Source organism: Microcaecilia unicolor, chromosome 3 (genome assembly GCF_901765095.1).
Source record: "Microcaecilia unicolor chromosome 3, aMicUni1.1, whole genome shotgun sequence".
Taxonomy (NCBI): domain Eukaryota; kingdom Metazoa; phylum Chordata; class Amphibia; order Gymnophiona; family Siphonopidae; genus Microcaecilia; species Microcaecilia unicolor.
The window spans coordinates 142,504,654-142,522,747 of NC_044033.1; the positions used below are offsets into that span (position 1 = coordinate 142,504,654).

At 44.0% G+C, this 18,094-nt stretch overlaps 1 protein-coding gene across 2 annotated transcripts in view; it reads right to left on the reverse strand.

Moving 5' to 3' along the window:
- The window catches only part of KMO (kynurenine 3-monooxygenase), a 112,041-nt gene extending 97,338 nt beyond the window's left edge, over positions 1–14,703 (reverse strand). For both annotated transcript variants that reach the window (XM_030196419.1, XM_030196418.1), the window contains exon 1: positions 14,447–14,703. Coding sequence is in view for 1 of the 2 variants with exons in the window: in XM_030196418.1 (XP_030052278.1) it covers positions 14,447–14,515 (69 nt within the window). In the remaining variant the exon portion in view is untranslated. The remainder of the gene's footprint in view (positions 1–14,446) is intronic.
- Positions 14,704–18,094: the final 3,391 nt, after the last annotated feature.

Here is an 18,094-nt window from a genome sequence, read left to right on the forward strand (position 1 = left end):
TGCCCCCTAGTCCTAGTATTTTTGGAAAGAGTGAACAGACACTTCACATCCACCTGTTCCACTCCACTCATTATTTTATTTTATAATATCCAGTTATGTTTCTAAGGTTGCAAAGATAATCATCGCCATTGCACAACAGAACTGGTTACATGCTTGGTTTGAACCCATTGATTTTTTTTTTTTTTCTTTTTTTTTCTAAAATGGATGTTTGTGCTGCATGCACCAGGTGCATATACATCCATTTCTCCTGTATTTTAGAATAGGCACTACATTGGCAGATTCTGTTCTAAAATACTAGTGAAACTTTAGAAACACTGATTTGCACATCTCAATTCTTATTTCTACAACCTGTCTAAATGGTGATGATAATAGAGAGGCGTCCCTGTACCCAAGAGCTTACAACCTAGTCCCAGTGCATTTGCAGTCTGCAGAAAGGGTTCTCCCAACAATGCAAACTGACTGGAACAGGAGTGGCAGATCAGGGCATACAGCACCAGTGGACACTTTGGACAGTCCAGTGGAAGGGAGGCCTGGTAAGCTCTTAAAGGGACCTCAGCCCAAATATTTATTTTATTATATATAAAATATTTATTTTACTTAAAATGCGCTCAGCGGCTAACAAATAAAACATTCACAATAAAAATGCATAATTTAAAAATATTTATAAATAATGCTCCAACACAAATTAACAGCTTCCATGTTTTTGTCTCCCTCAGATTGTGAAACTACAATGCTCCTTAAAAGAAAAATCAAAGAGGTCACGTGATGCTGTGAGCAGGACAGGTTGTGCTAGCTTAAGCTGTTTGGCTGCCCCCCCCCCCTCCCCCTGCATCACCCCATATCTTTAGAGCATATCCTTCAAAACTATATCAACTGGTATCTGAATGTGTGGAGATTCTATGGACAAGTTTTTGGCTAAATCTAGCGACAAGATGGCAGCAAAACCTCCATGAAAAGGTCTCCTACCTCTTCTTGGCCATTGGGTGAAGCGCTAATGGCTGAGATCACAGACTCGTACTACACGTGCTGGATTCTAAATTTACTCATCTCTCGCAGCAGATTTTGAGTGTGCAACAACTGATCCAAGAAGTCACCACTCATACTGGAGAATTAGAGGTTCGTGTGTCGGACCTCAAAGACACTGTGCAACACAAGAAACAAGAACTAGAGTCCCTGGCACGCCTTGTTTGCCAGCAATCGGAAAAACTTGAAGATCTTGAAAACAGGGCCCGAAGGAAGAACCTAGGCTTTATCGGATTTCCAGAGACAATCCCAGATTCGGCAGTCTTGGATACTTTGACAAAATGATTATCAGATAAATGTCTTCAAGTGGCTTCGGAATGTAAGATCCAATCTGAGAGAGCCCATAGCGTAGGCCGTAAGCATGAGGGAGAGCACAGACTCTACCCGATTATAGCACACTTCCATCTTTATCCTCAGATAAAGGGCATCCTATGCCACTATAAATGCAAAAGAGAAGATATTGCATTTGAGTTCCTACCGATTAAAATTTTCCAAGATTATTCTGTATGTTTATTGGAGAAATGCAAAGTATTCACACCACTGTGTGCAAAACTATGCGAACGTAATATCCATTTTATGCTGATCTACCTGGCCATTTAAAAAATCTATCCTGGAGATCAGTGGTCAGTGTTTGACGATGCCAAACAAGCAACAGAATGGATCAACCAACTGGCAGCTAATACTTGAGAAGCAGAATTGGAGACATTACTATGGTTTAGCAATTTGAAAGTACTTTAACTTAGCTATAGCCTACATACCTGCACACAAACTTAACGGTTTCATTTGATTTTGGTTAGCTTTATATCGACAGGATTTAGCCTGGTACAAAACGATTATGCTCGACAGATTTCTTATATGATGTTGTTGTGGTGTTACTTGAGGTGGGTGGGGGGTGCCGCTGAGAACTGGCCATGTGACCAGCACTTTTTCCTTACAATGTTTTGGGGGAAGTTGCTATGTAGCTTTTTTAGGGTGAAAGTTGTTGGGTTTGGGGGAGGGATTTTATGGGTGGGCGGTTATAGTGTTTCGACTGCCTCTAAAAGGTTTACTTTGGGTTTGTGTTCTTTTGGGCTTGCTGCGCTAGAAGGCCATGCTCCTTGAGTGAGGGCTGGGCACCCAGGGATTGAGATTCAGATTGGGTACTGTTATCATATGTTGGATAGCCTTTGGTGTCACGCCCTGAACTAAAGCTCCTATCTTGGAATGTATCTGGCATTACCTCCCTGATAAAATGGAGTAAAATATTAACACACTTAAAACATCAAGGGGAAGATATAGCATGTTTACAAGAGACAAAATTAACAGACCAGGAACTCCAGAAACTACAGAGGGGGTGGGTGGGTGAAGTGTATTATTCTTCTACTAATCATAGAAAGGGGGGTGTAGTGGTCCTTTTAAAAAAAATGGCATGGCACGATTCAATTCATAAAGAGAGATATCTATGGAGTTTTATCTTTTAACAGTTTATGCCCCGAACATCTATGAACATGCTTTTTTCAAATCTCTAGTGCAGTTGGGCCTACAAGACCCATCTTTGCCTTTGGTAACGGTGGAAGACTTTAACCAAGTAATGGACCCACAAATTGATTGATCCCAGATTTGGGCCGCTCTAAGTGTTTGCCTTTTCTTTGTTCCTCATTGATGCTAGTGGATCCCTGGCAAGCTCTAAATCCAGGGGCCAGTGATTACACACACTTGTCAAGATCACACGGAACAGTGTCTCACATTGATTATATTTTCATCTCTCATTCTTTGTTTTCTCAGGTGACTGAGGCAGACATTGGTCCCTTGGTGGTCACAACATGATCTGGCTAGAATTGGAGGGTAACCTTGGTGACATGTGAGGCCTACCACCTTTGCATCAGGCAGGCAAGTGACCAGGTGATCCTCACATCCACCAACCACCCATCTATCTGCATGCCTAATAACTGAACACATCCATCCTAACCCTTCCCTCCTGGGCAGAAGCTCCTGGAGAAACATCCTTGGTGAGAGAGGATATTACATCCCCTGGTAGGCTGGTCCTAGCTACAGGATTAATTCCAGCTTCACCAGAGTGATGCTCTCCTTTTAGGAAACCTACCTCTTCCAAGGCAGCACAGGGGCTACCAGACTGGAGGTGGGACTTCTCTGCAATGTCCCCTGTAGGCCTCTTCTATATACTGGTGTCGGAAATGGTATTTTAAGCGGACGAGTTGGAGAAACTTACTAACTTCATGGTAAACCTGGAGGACGTAATGGGCAGTTCAGCAAACTGAAGAACAGCAAATCTCCTGGACCGGATGGTATTCATCCTAGAGTATTGATAGAACTGAAAAATGAGCTTGCGGAGCTACTGTTAGTGATATGCAATTTATCCTTAAAATCGAGCGTGGTATCGGAAGACTGGAGGGTGGCCAATGTAACACCGATTTTTTAAAAAGGTTCCAGGGGAGATCCGGGAAATTATATACCGGTGAGTTTGACGTCGGTGCCGGGAAAAATGGTAGAGGCTATTATCAAAAACAAAATTACAGAGCACATCCGAGGACATGGATTACTGAGACCAAGTCAGCACGGCTTTTTGGGGAAATCTTGCCTGACCAATTTACTTCAATTCTTTGAAGGAGTAAACAAACGTGGACAAAGGGGAGCCGGTTGATATTGTGTATCTGGATTTTCAAAAGGCGTTTGACAAGGTACCTCATGAAAGGCTACAGAGGAAATTGGAGGGTCATGGGATAGGAGGAAATGACCTATTGTGGATTAAAAACTGGTTGAAGGATAGGAAACAGAGAGTGGGATTAAACGCAGTATTCACAATGGAGAAGGGTAGTTAGTGGGGTTCCTCAGGGGTCTGTGCTAGGACCGCTGCTTTTTAATATATTTATAAATGATTTAGAGATGGGAGTAACTAGCGAGGTAATTAAATTTGCTGATGACACAAAGTTATTCAAAGTCGCTAACTCGCGACAGGATTGTGAAAAATTACAGAAGGACCTTATGAGACCGGTAGACTGGGCAGCTAAGTGGCAGATGACGTTTAATGTGAGCAAGTGCAAGGTGATGCATGTGGGAAAAAAGAACCCGAATTATAGCTACGTCATGCAAGGTTCCACGTTAGGAGTTACGGACCAAGAAAGGAATCTGGGTGTCGCCATCGATAATACACTGAAACCTTCTGCTCAGTGTGCTGCTGCAGTTAGAAAAGTGAATAGAATGTTGGGTATTATTAGGAAAGGTATGGAAAACAGGTGTGAGGATGTTATAATACTACTACTACTACTTAACATTTCTAGAGCGCTACTAGGGTTACGCAGCGCTGTACATATTAACAAAGAAGGACGGTCCCTGCTCAAAGGAGCTTACAATCTAAAAGACGAAATGTCAAGTTGGGGTAGTCTAGCTTTCCTGAGTAGAGGTGTAGTGGTTAGGTGCCGAAGGCGACATTGACGAGGTGGGCTTTGAGCAATGATTTGAAGATGGGCAGGGAGGGGGCCTGGTGTATGGGCTCAGGGAGTTTGTTCCAAGCATGGGGTGAGGCGAGGCAGAAAGGGCGAAGCCTGGAGTTGGCGGTGGTGGTGAAGGGTACTGAAAGGAGGGATTTGTCTTGAGAGCGAAGGTTACGGGTAGGAATGTAAGGGGAGATGAGGGTAGAGAGGTAAGGAGGTGCTGCAGATCGAGTGCATTTGTAGGTGAGTAGGAGAAGCTTGAACTGTAAGCGGTACCGTTGTATTGCTCCATGGTGCAACCACACCTTGAGTATTGTGTTCAATTCTGGTCGCCGCATCTCAACAAAGATATAGTAGAATTGGAAAAGGTGCAGCGAATGGCGACTAAAATGATAGCAAGGATGGGATGACTTCCCTATGAAGAAAGACTAAGGAGGCTAGGGCTTTTCAGCTTGGATACCCTCATGAAAACTTGGGTGCCCCATTCGATTATGCCCCTCTATATATACTGTAGCTGCTGGAACTGATTCTTCCATTGTTTTTTAGGGCTTTATTTCTCTTCCTCTGGGGGCAAGGGGGCACCACCACATGCAGAAACTTAATTTCTATAGCACAGAAACCTCCTCCAGATCACCTCCTCCCTTCCTGTGACTAGAGTTGACTGCCAGTTCTATAAAATATTGAGTGGAGGTAGACATTAATCGTTTGTTAACTTTTCCCAAACACACAAGGACTGAGGCACACATTGAAGCTACTAAGAGGTACATTTAAAACATATCGGAGAAAATATTTCTTCACTCAATGTGTAATGAAATTCTAGAATTCATTGCCAGAGAATGTGGTAAAATCAGTTAGCTTAGCAGGGTTAAAAAAAAGGTTTGGATAATTTCCTAAAAGAAAAGTCCATAAGCCATTATTAAGATGGACTTGTGAAAATCCATTACTTATTTCTAGGATGAGCAGCATAAAATCTGTTTTACTTGGGATCTTGCCAGGTATTTGCAACCTGCATCGGCCACTGCTGGAAACAGGATACTGGGCCTGATTGTCCTTCAGTCTTATCCCATTGCCTGGATCCTACTTACAGGATCTGCAGCTGAGGCAGCCTGGGCAAAGAAATCATATTAATTTGGTGTTTAACTTTGGTTCAGTCCTGTAAAGTGGAGGAATGTCATCTGGGTTTAATTTGCTCAGAAGTCTAGCTTTTGCTAGACTAGAGGTTAGAAAGGTCAGAGAAATGAAACTTTCTTTGTCCCTTTTTGAGTTAATGTTAGTTCAAAGGTATTATTTACCACATCTGGAGGCCATTATAAGCAAGGCATACTGGACAGTTTTGCAGGCAGATTAAAGGATTAGGCTAATGCTGTCTAGAAGAAGATAGTTTAGATATAAATAATTCTAGATGAGTTAGAATTTGTCTTATAAGGAATTCTGATTTCTGCTTATTTTAGAATATGTTTTATTCTGTGTAATTAATAAGTTCTATTTCTATGTAGAATATCTTTTCAATTCAGTGTTACATCAGTGGCTGACTTTTCAAGTGAGATTGTCTGCAGTTTAAGAGGTCATCATCTGGTTTGAATTATCCACAGTCCTAGCTAGTTCTGTGTAGGAAGCTAGGTGAAAGAGGTCAGGAAAAGTCTTCTCCTTGATTAATTATAGCTAAATGAAGGACTGGTTTTCTGAAAGTAATAACAAATCATGTATGTGTGCCATTAAGCAAGACTGGCCCCTTGGCCCCTTGACCCCTTAATGAATGCCAGAGTCCAGTTAGCAGTTTAAGCTATGACTGGGAATATGAGAAATAATAAAATGCAAGAGATAGGTGCCACATTCTCTAGTTTGAGAGGCCCCAGGTCATAGGTCAGTTTAGGAAATATCTTAAACCTATGTAACTGATATTTTGGAGTAAATGTATAGAGATAATTAGTTCAAGACAGGGTAATCAATCTATTCTTTACCATCTGGTGAGAAAGGGGGGCTAGAGAGGTGTAGGACCCTATATAACTGGGAGCAGAAGCAGCTTACATTAGAAGAAGGAGCTGAGACGAGAGAGGACAGACAGGAGACGCAGGATCCAGAGAGCTGAGAAAGAGAAAGAGAGACCTAGTGCTGATGTCCTACTTTGTTTGCTGGCAAATAAAGAAGATTTCTCTCTCATTCTGGTGTGTGGTGTTTGACTCCTGAAGTACCACAGATTCTGTTAACAATAGTGGTAATTCCTGCAACACAGCTAATAGGGCCGTAGCAAGGTATCTGGGACTGTGCAAGATGCAAAGGAGGTGGAGGCACCATGACTACTGGCTTCCCTTGCTTGAAGGCTTTCTGGCTCTCAGGATGTTCCTGGCTGCTAGTTACAATGGAAGCAGATAGGGCAGGCTCTCTTACAGGGAAGGAGGGGGAGGGGGAACTAGAGAACTGCAGAAAGAAACTTTGAACTCAGAACAATATACAGACATACAGTGGGGGAAATAAGTATTTGATCCCTTGCTGATTTTGTAAGTTTGCCCACTGACAAAGACATGAGCAGCCCATAATTGAAGGGTAGGTTATTGGTAACAGTGAGAGATAGCACATCACAAATTAAATCCGGAAAATCACATTGTGGAAAGTATATGAATTTATTTGCATTCTGCAGAGGGAAATAAGTATTTGATCCCCCACCAACCAGTAAGAGATCTGGCCCCTACAGACCAGGTAGATGCTCCAAATCAACTCGTTACCTGCATGACAGACAGCTGTCGGCAATGGTCACCTGTATGAAAGACACCTGTCCACAGACTCAGTGAATCAGTCAGACTCTAACCTCTACAAAATGGCCAAGAGCAAGGAGCTGTCTAAGGATGTCAGGGACAAGATCATACACCTGCACAAGGCTGGAATGGGCTACAAAACCATCAGTAAGATGCTGGGCGAGAAGGAGACAACTGTTGGTGCCATAGTAAGAAAATGGAAGAAGTACAAAATGACTGTCAATCGACAAAGATCTGGGGCTCCACGCAAAATCTCACCTCGTGGGGTATCCTTGATCATGAGGAAGGTTAGAAATCAGCCTACAACTACAAGGGGGGAACTTGTCAATGATCTTAAGGCAACTGGGACCACTGTCACCACGAAAACCATTGGTAACACATTACGACATAACGGATTGCAATCCTGCAGTGCCCGCAAGGTCCCCCTGCTCCGGAAGGCACATGTGACGGCCCGTCTGAAGTTTGCCAGTGAACACCTGGGTGATGCCGAGAGTGATTGGGAGAAGGTGCTGTGGTCAGATGAGACAAAAATTGAGCTCTTTGGCATGAACTCAACTCGCCGTGTTTGGAGGAAGAGAAATGCTGCCTATGACCCAAAGAACACCGTCCCCACTGTCAAGCATGGAGGTTGAAATGTTATGTTTTGGGGGTGTTTCTCTGCTAAGGGCACAGGACTACTTCACCGCATCAATGGGAGAATGGATGGGGCCATGTACCGTACAATTCTGAGTGACAACCTCCTTCCCTCCGCCAGGGCCTTAAAAATGGGTCGTGGCTGGGTCTTCCAGCACGACAATGACCCAAAACATACAGCCAAGGCAACAAAGGAGTGGCTCAGGAAGAAGCACATTAGGGTCATGGAGTGGCCTAGCCAGTCACCAGACCTTAATCCCATTGAAAACTTATGGAGGGAGCTGAAGCTGCGAGTTGCCAAGCGACAGCCCAGAACTCTTAATGATTTAGAGATGATCTGCAAAGAGGAGTGGACCAAAATTCCTCCTGACATGTGTGCAAACCTCATCATCAACTACAGAAGACGTCTGACCGCTGTGCTTGCCAACAAGGGTTTTGCCACCAAGTATTAGGTCTTGTTTGCCAGAGGGATTAAATACTTATTTCCCTCTGCAGAATGCAAATAAATTCATATACTTTCCACAATGTGATTTTCCGGATTTAATTTGTGATGTGCTATCTCTCACTGTTACCAATAACCTACCCTTCAATTATGGGCTGCTCATGTCTTTGTCAGTGGGCAAACTTACAAAATCAGCAAGGGATCAAATACTTATTTCCCCCACTGTATTACCCATCCTTCTACATATTTGACATTAATGTACAATTCTGCCAACTTTTGAAAAAAGCCAGACAGTTGGCAATCCTACCCTCCTTGAGTCCTGAGCACATCTCACTGGTCCTCCCCCTCCCCACCTAAACATGTGGACACAAAGCATGTGCAGTTTGTCCATGGCTTCATCTGGCCCTGCCCACAGCATAAAAGAATAGTTGTGGGGTAGAACTGTACTGAATAGCATATGTTACTATTCGGCCGAATACGAATAATGTGCATTAAGTAGGATTTAGCATAGTAGAGCCCCGGATTATTCGTATTCAAATTTAAATCAGTATTCAACCGAATATGAATAATGTATTCATGGCACTATTCAGGGCTCAATCAAATATTCAGGTCAGCCTTAGTTGTGGGGCACTAGTTTTAAGGGTGGGGCAGTTGAAAGGGAGGTACATTTTTGACAATTTGCAGGGTTGGGGTTAGTTGCAAGGGTATTTTGTAGGTGGGGAAGTTTACAGGATGGTGGGGCAGTATGGGGAGTAGTTTTTGGAGTGGGGAACTTTGCAGGGGTAGTTTTAGGTGGTATGGCAGTTGCTCAGAGATATTTAGGACATGCAGTAGTGTTCCTAGGGGGGGCGGTGGGGGCGGTCCGCCCCGGGTGCACACCGCCGGGGGGGTGCCGCACGCACCTGCCCTCCGTTGTTCCATGCTTCTTCTCTGCCCTGGAACAGGTTACTTCCTGTTCCGGGGCAGAGAAGAAGCATGGAACAACGGAGGAGAGGCGCGCGTGGCACCCCCCCACCAGCAGTGTGCACCTGGCGGGGGGGGGGTTCCTTCGCAGGGGTGTCCTTTCGCCGGGGGGGGGTCCGCGCTGCATCGGGGGGGGCGCTGCACCCGGGGGGCGGGGCGAATTGGCGATCCGCCCGGGTGCCAGCCCCCCTAGGAACGCCACTGAGGACATGGGCTATTTTGTGGGGGGGGGGGGTATGGCAGTTGTGGGGGTAATTTTTGGGAAGGGGTAGTTTGCGGCATGGTAAGGAAGTTACAGGTGGTAGTTTTGGGGGTATGGGGCAGTTTACAGGATGTTGTTGCAGTTAGGGGCAGGTAGTTTTTGGGCTCTGGGACCAGTTTTTTTTGGGGGGGGGGAGTTGCAAGGGGGCTAGCTTTGTCAGGGTAGGGGAAGTTTGAGGGTTTAGAAAAGTGGGGAATTTGATCTTTTAAACTGTCTTGCCCTTTTCTCTAACTGCTAAATTTAACTCCAAGTTTCTGTGCTACAGAAGCTGGAACTCCTTTTCCCATATTTTGGGGGCCTCAATTCTCTGAAACCTCTGGTCCAATTTGGTCTGTTTTTAAACACCATATGTCTTTTTACTGTTTTTTTCCTGCATACCAATGTGACCCCCCCCCCCCCCCCCCCCAGAAAATGCCCCTGCTGAGAAAGTGGGAAGAAGGATTTTCAGGGTGGTCACTAAGGAAACAGAGTTAACACTGACAGCCTTGGTGGGAGAATCAGAACAAATTCCAGCACTAGGGCAGGGCCAAGTGCTGATAAAAGAGACTGCATGGAGAAAACTCTGGCCTTTGGTAGCCCTCCCCCACTGAGACCCATAGCACTGAGGGGGAAGTCCTGGGTACCAAGGCAGGAGTAGTAGTAGTAGTAGTAGTAGGAGAAGTTTGCAAGTGTGGTGTTTGGAAGCCTCTGCACAAGGCAGAAGGCGCCTGCAGTAGTGTTTTCAATGTGGGAAAATAAACCCCAGTGGTAGGGAGAAATGGGAGCGGGCATACCTCACTTCTGGCAGGACTTGCACTGCAGAATTGGATGGACCCTGGTCCAGGATGGGCCAGACTAGGAACTGAAGAGACTATGTAGAGATGACTAGAAAGGGAGCAGTGCAGACTACAGATTACCACTTATTATAACCAAGCATACCACAAAGATAAACCAACGTGAATACACATAACTCCTCCACACATATTCAGAACTGTGTTACAATATATGCTTGTTATACTACTATCGTGTTTTATCATTATCGTGTTGCCCAAGATCCTTCTAAAAACACTAAATGTATAATTTCTAATGCATTTCCACCACTCATGATGTATTGTAAGCCACATTGAGCCTGCAAATAGGTGGGAAAATGTGGGATACAAATGCAATAAATAACTAAATAAATAACTAAATAATCACCCAGGCTACAAACAGAGGAGATTTAATACAAAACAGAACTGTGAGTTTGAAAGCTCTGATATCATGTGCAGACTATGTTTTGCACTGTGCTGATCATCTGAAGAAAAACACACTGAATTGTACAGACCCAGTTGACAAGTAATGAGCTGTTCTTTATCAAGTAAAACAAGTTGAACTTTTTTGCAACTGAGACTATTTTGTATGTGAATGTAATTAACAGTGCCCAGAAAAGAGCACCCTTTGGCCTACCGGGATTTAGCCCAGCCTCGGCCTACATCCAGATAGCCCCTTGAACACTTTGTTTTTGTATATCCTGGTCCCGGGGTGCCTGGCCCAAAGAGCTTAGCCAGTGCCTATGAACTGAGCGAGTGAGACGGCTGAGGAGAGATATGATAGAGGTCTATAAAATAATGAGTGGAGTGGAACGGGTAGACATGAATCATTTGTTTACTCGTTCCAAAAATACTAGGACTAGGGGGCATGCGACAAAAGCTACAAGGTAGTAAATTTAATACGAATTGGAGAAAATTTTTCTTCACTCAACGTGTAATTAAACTCTGGAATTCGTTGCCAGAGAATGTGGTAAAGGCAGTTAGCTTAGCGGGGTTTAAAAAAGGTCTGGATGGCTTCCTAAAGGAAAAGTCCATAGACCATTATTAAATTGACTTGGGGAAAATCCACCGCTTATTTCTGGGATAAGCAGCATAAAATGTATTGAACTTTTTCAGGATCTTGCCAGGTATTTGTGACCTGGATTGGCCACTGTTGGAAACAGGATGCTGGGCCTTTGATCTGTCCCAGTGTGGCAATACTTAAGTACTTATGTAGGTTACACCAAGTTTCATCCCATTCTGTTAGGTTTGCAATGCTATAAAAGCTGCAATTCCTCCTCAAAATTGAAATGCAATGACCCAATTTCATGGGGGAGGGGGGGCTTATTTCTCTGGGACCCCCAGTCTGATTTGGCCCATTTTCAACTCACTGTCTTTTTACCAGTTTTTCCCTCGTGTCAAGTGTCATCCCATTCTGTTACATTTTCAGAGCATTTTGCCCCCAGACAGACAGAAATTCTCGACATCTTTTGTATAATTCTTTCCAACTTCCATTGGGTTGGAAAGAATAAAAAAGGGCACTGACTTGGTAAATAGGGTCTCTGTCCTGCAGATCTTTACTACCGCGTGTAGTGTTTGCATTTCCCTGGCTTTTGTACAGGAAAGGCCAAAATCAATATAGACTTTCAGACTAACAAAACTTGATAATACAGGAATGGTTCTTGGAATCAGATAACACATATTAGCTGAAATTAACCTTATTTTGAACCCAACTATGCATTGTAGAACTTAACAGGAATAGATTTAGGTATAAAGTGGGCAAGGAACTGCTTAGGGCCCCACATTTCAAGGGGCCTCATGCTTCCCTAGCATAGAAAACTAAAGTAAAAATTTACTTCCTACTTAATCAAGAGGGGTCACTTAAATGTGACAGCTTAGGTGCCACAATCCCCCAGAATCTATATATAAAGAGCAGTAGCAATCCTAGGTTGGCTGCCACCCGGGGCGGATGGCCGCTGCGCACCCCTCCCCCCCCCGGGTGCAGCGACGTCTGTCCCCCCAGCGTGCAGCATGACACCCCCCCAGCACAATGACACTCCCCTCCCTGGCACATCAAGCCCCCCCCACCCGGTGCAATGACACCCCACTCCCCGGTGCATCAGGCCCCCCCAGGTGCATTCTTGGCTGCTGGAGGGTGCAGATAGCAGGCTCGCGCCTGTCGGCGCCACTGGCTCCCTGCTCCCTCTGCCCCGGAACAGGAAGTAACCTGTTCCGGGCCAGATGGAGCAGGGAACCAACGGAGCCGACAGGCGCGCAGCTGCTCACTGCACCCTCCAGCAGCGTGCACCCGGGGCGGACCGCCCCCACCTCCCCGCCCTTGGTACGCCACTGATAAGGAGTAAAGTTGCAGGTGCAATTTTGGCCATGTAGCCAAAATTCACATGCAAATTAACAAGCCAATCAGTGACAATAATTGGCCACTAACAAGCAATTATGGCACTAATTAGAATTTACACACACAATTTGCTAAGCGTATTCTATAAAGTGGTATGTGTAAATTCTACTGTGGAGATCTCATAAGGGGGTGTGGCCATGGGAGTGGCATGTGCGGGTCATGGGCATTCCTAAAAGTTTACACGCACTCTTATAGAATATGCCTGATCCGCACCCAAGTTTTGCTTGGGCATTTACACCAGGTTTTAGTTGGCGTAAATGGCAATGCTTAAATTTTAGTCACAGTTTATTCTATAAACCACACCTAACTTTAGGCAAGGTTTATAGAATATTGTTCAAAATATTCTTGTTTCAATATTGTTGTTCAAAAGCTGCACAAGAATTAAATACAAATCAACCTATGCATCCAGCTTCCCCTTTATAAGCACGCAACTATGGAACGCACTACCAAACACCTTGAAAACAACGCACGACCTATCAAACTTTCGGAAATCACTAAAAACTTACTTATTCAAAAAGGCTTACCCTGATGCCCCAACTTAAATGCCTCGATCCCACAACACAACAAAACTAAGGCTCGAATTGATCACAACCCAACCCTTCCTCCTCATGCCCTGATGTGTTTATCCTACATGAACCTTCTACATTGTCACTCTGTATCTGCTATATCGGAACTGGCGATCGCCATCACGGTTACTATGTAAGCCACATTGAGCCTGCAAATAGGTGGGAAAATGTGGGATACAAATGCAATAAATAAATAAATATAGTTTATTTATTTTACTATACCGTCACTTATTGCTTGGCAAATCAGAATGGTTTACATGTTAATACAATAAAATACACATAAATTAAAACTACTTAGAACTCCTTTTAAAATAGGCTAGAAAACAGACAAAACGTTCATACTACAAGATTAGATCAATCAAGAAACACACATCAAATAATGTCATTAGCAATTAAAAATTACTACAGACCTGTGTAGTCAGACAGTCAAAAACTCAGTCAGTGATGAAAATTGATTGGTGGTAGTGTTTTAAGCGCTACCTGAAAACGAAGAGCACTGTGGGGTTTTTTCAGCCCCAATTTTTCTAGAATTTACCCCAATATGCATAAATCCACCACTGGAACTTGAGTTTAAATTTTCAGCCATGTCCATGTCCCCCGATGCTGGGGAGAGGGTGGGGATGGAAACAACAAATACACTTTTGTAGTTTCAGAAGTGCATATGTTGTTTCGGTCTGGAAAGGGAGCCACAGAAAAAAAAAACCCCAAGGTTTTCATGTCTGTGGCACTTTTTCTGCTGGTGATTTTCAAAGCGAAAATGATGAGTGTGTGCTTCTCACTCTGAAAAGTGATGCAAAGTCAGTCCATGGGTTAAAAAGTGCCCCCAGGCTTTGCACCTTGTAGCTATATTTTGAGGCAGCAAACACATTTAAAGTCAGCTGTTGTTTGCTTTAGGGTACTGCTTACCAGAACAGAACAGGTTGAAACCATCATTATACATTTTGGACTAAGAGCAAATCACATGATATGGGAGGAAGGAGGACTTTATGACCGGTTTCTTTGGCTTTTAAAGTCTGCAGGATTAAACCCATAGAAGCCACTCAAAGGTTAATCATTTTCTGTTATAGAGCAGTCCCAGAAGTTTTGAGAGAGGTTATCCTCAACAACAACAAAAAAGAATTAGTTTCAAGGCCAAAAGCAGTAGCACCAGGCACATTTAAGATACAAAAGTTTCATTTTTGGTTTCTTACCAAGCCTCCTCCAGTAATAGCTATTTTGATCTCCTGAAGATCAACGTTATCCATGACTGAACGCAACATGGTTTTCCAGTTATTTCCTCTTCATCAGAATGAGAAAGAGAACCAAAACTCGGATCATCTGTGTCCCCCACACACTGATAGCCAGATTGTTGACGCACTGCTTGCTGTATGTGTAAAAAGGATAGGAGGAGGGGCAGGAGGTGGAGGAGGTGTCATAGTCCAGCACGGATGCTACACTGGCAAAACATTAAAAGGGACTGATTTACGTTTCTAGCACAGGTAGTGGGCGAGGCAAAAAAAAGGAAAGCTGCAAGACATTGCTTTGTCAGGTTTCAGTGGCATCATTTTGCCAGAGGACTTCAATTTCCCGAAGAGCAGTAAAGCAAACACAATGCACAGAAATCATTTTGCAAACCAGAACTTCTGCAAATAGGGCGTTCAGGCTTTTGTCCAAATGTGCTAATGGGTAAGGACAGAGTTACAGAACGTACTGTGAGAGATCATTTGTCTCTGATAAAGCGCCACAGACTATATTATACACGCTGCAAACAGAATTACAAAACTGCAGACACACACTACACACACCATGGGCTCCCAGGATTTCTTCTTGGGGAGGTGGGGGACGACTTTCTTCAGGAGCCTTAGGAATAAGGAGTAGACACTTATGGGACCAAGAGCAAAGACAGCTCCACGCCAATTTAGATTTTTCCAAAATTTAAGAAGTTTACCACGATCAGGCCCAGATTTAAGCATAAACAGCAAAGGCATTAGGCAGTGCTTCTGGTGCAGCCATTTTGCATTCACAGGATCCAAACGAACTTCATTGCAACCAGGGTCTTTTTTTTAAAGACCAGCACTACTACTACTACTACTACTTAGCATTTCTATAGCGCTGCCAGGGTTACGCAGCGCTGTACAAGTTTAAACACGGGGAGGGACAGTCCCTGCTCAAGAGAGCTTACAATCTAAAGACCAGCAGTTTTCCATGTTCTTGTGAGATGGACCACTGTGACTGGACATTTCACAAAGACTCCTGAAGTAGGCCTATGGCTGAAACACAGTACTGTGTCGAGTCTTCATCCATAAATTTTACTCAAGTCATCAGTTTCCTCGTCTGTCTCTGGTTTGCTTGGTCTATTTCCCACTGTTTGCTTTTATCTGTATTTCCCGTGGGATCTCAGCGTTCCTCCGCCTCAGTGGACCTCCACTAAATTATGATAGGCACCAGTGTTGCCATTGTTACAGGGGCATAGCCAGACTTCGCGGTGGGAGGGGGCCAGAGCCCGAGGTGAGGGGCACATTTGGTCTGCTGCCACCCCCCCACACCGCCCTGCCGCTACCCACCCACTGCCACAGCAAATACCTTGATTGGCAGGGGTCTCCAACCTCCACCAGCTGAAGCGTTGTCCAGCGCCAGTCTCTGGCGCCACCTCGTTGCCTGCCCTGCCTTTGTCTTCCCCTCACATCCTGCACACTCCTTTTAGTGAAACTGCTCAATTTCACTAAAAGGAGTGTGCAGGATGTGAGGGGAAGACAGAGCAGGGCAGGCAATGCAGCGGCGCCAGAGACCGGCGCTGGACGCTTCAGCTAGTGGGGGTTGGGGACCCCTGCCAGCAAAACCAGGGGCCCAGAGGAAATTTGGGGGGGCCCAGGCCCCCGTGGCCTCACGTAGCTACACCACTGTTTTGAATGCCTTAATCCAGACAAGAGGCTGCAGTGGCTGATTCTGAGCAGCAACAACAACAACAACAAGGGAGCTTCAATGCAGAACTCAGCACAGGACTTTGAGCTCCCTGTGCTGACAGGGCCTGCAGCACCACACTGATGCCGCTGGCAAGGGTTCCTGATACTATGGAAAACCTATGGAAAAATTTTTCACATGCTTATCTTCCAATGTGGTATATATCATTCAGTGTAAAAAGTGCGATGAAGGCTGCTACATTGGAGAAACAAGTCAGATGCTAAAGAAGAGATTTAATTTACATAGACATCATATGAAAAATGCCAGTACAAACAAAGATGTCACACCTGTGGGACAGCACTTTAGAAAACCAGAACACTGTACCAGTGATTTCATGGTAAGGATCCTGAAAGAAGCACAGAGGGAATTTATTATGGAATACATTTACGGCGAGGCACCTGGATACATGACAGACCTTATTGACCTGCCAACCAGAAATACCACTAAATCTACATGATCATACCTAAACTTCCACTACCCAAGCGACAACGGTCTCAAATATAAATCCACCTATGCATCCAGCTTTTCCTACTTCAGCGCACAACTATGGAACGTGCTGCCAAAAATAGTAAAAACCATGCCAGACCACCTTAATTTCCGGAAATCACTAAAAACGGTCCTGTTCAAAAGAGCATACCCCACCGACCCAACATAAAAATACATGGACACCTGCGACACAATGCAACCAAAGAACGTAAAGGACATTACCTGACTCTTCCTCCCCCCCCCCCTCTCTATGTTCCCCCTTATCTACCACAACATCACCTTATAATCAATCATTCGTACCATGTATTTGTTCAGACCGGAATCGGCTAACGCCGATAACGGCAATATGTAAGCCACATCGAGCTTGCAAAAAGGTGGGAAAATGTGGGATACAAATGCAACAAATAAAATAAAACAATACAGGAACGTAAGACCTTTGAAGTCAAAATGATTAAATAATTTGCCACCCACCAGACAGGACTTAACAAAGATCTGGGTTTTCTAGCCTATTACAAAGCATAAAATTGTATTGCTTTGTAAATTGTATTTCTCTCCTGTCTCCCTGACTTTCACCTATCCACCCCCATCCTGTTAGACTATCACTGAAATGCTTTGATGTTTCACTCATATATACTGTCATCTACCAACATTTGCTTATTTCCGATCTGACAAAGAAGGGCAACCTTCGAAAGCTAATCAAGATATGTATTAAGTTATGTCCAATAAAAAAGGTATCATCTTATTTTCTTTTCCATGTTTTATTTCTATTGATTACTTTTTCCAAAAATACTAGGACTAGGAAGCACCCAATGAAGCTATTATGTAGTAAATTTAAAACAAATCAGAGAAAATATTTCTTCACTCAACATGTAATTCAACTCTGGAATTCGTTGCCAGAGAATGTGGTAAAAGCAGTTAGCTTAGCAGGGTTAAAAAAAAAAGGGTTTGGATTACTTCCTAAAAGTCCATAAGGGGGGAATGGGACTTGATATACTACCTTTCTGAGGTTTTTTGCAACTACATTCAAAGTGGTTTACATATATTCAGGTACTTATTTTGTACCAGGGGCAATGGAGGGTTAAGTGACTTGCCCAGAGTCACAAGGAGCTGCAGTGGGAATTGAACTCAGTTCCCCTAGATCAAAGTCCACTGCACTAACCACTAGGCTACTCCTCCATCCACTATTAAGATGGACTTGGGGAAAATCCACTACTTATTTCTAGGATAAGCAGCATAAAATCTATTTTACTATTTCAGGATCTTGTCAGGTATTGTAACCTGGATTGGCTACTGTTGGAAACAAGATACTGGACTTGATGGACCTTCGGTCTGTCCCAGTATGGCAACACTTATGTTCTTATGTTATGTTAGAGTTGCATAGTAACTATTTACTGTACTTAAGTATACGTTTT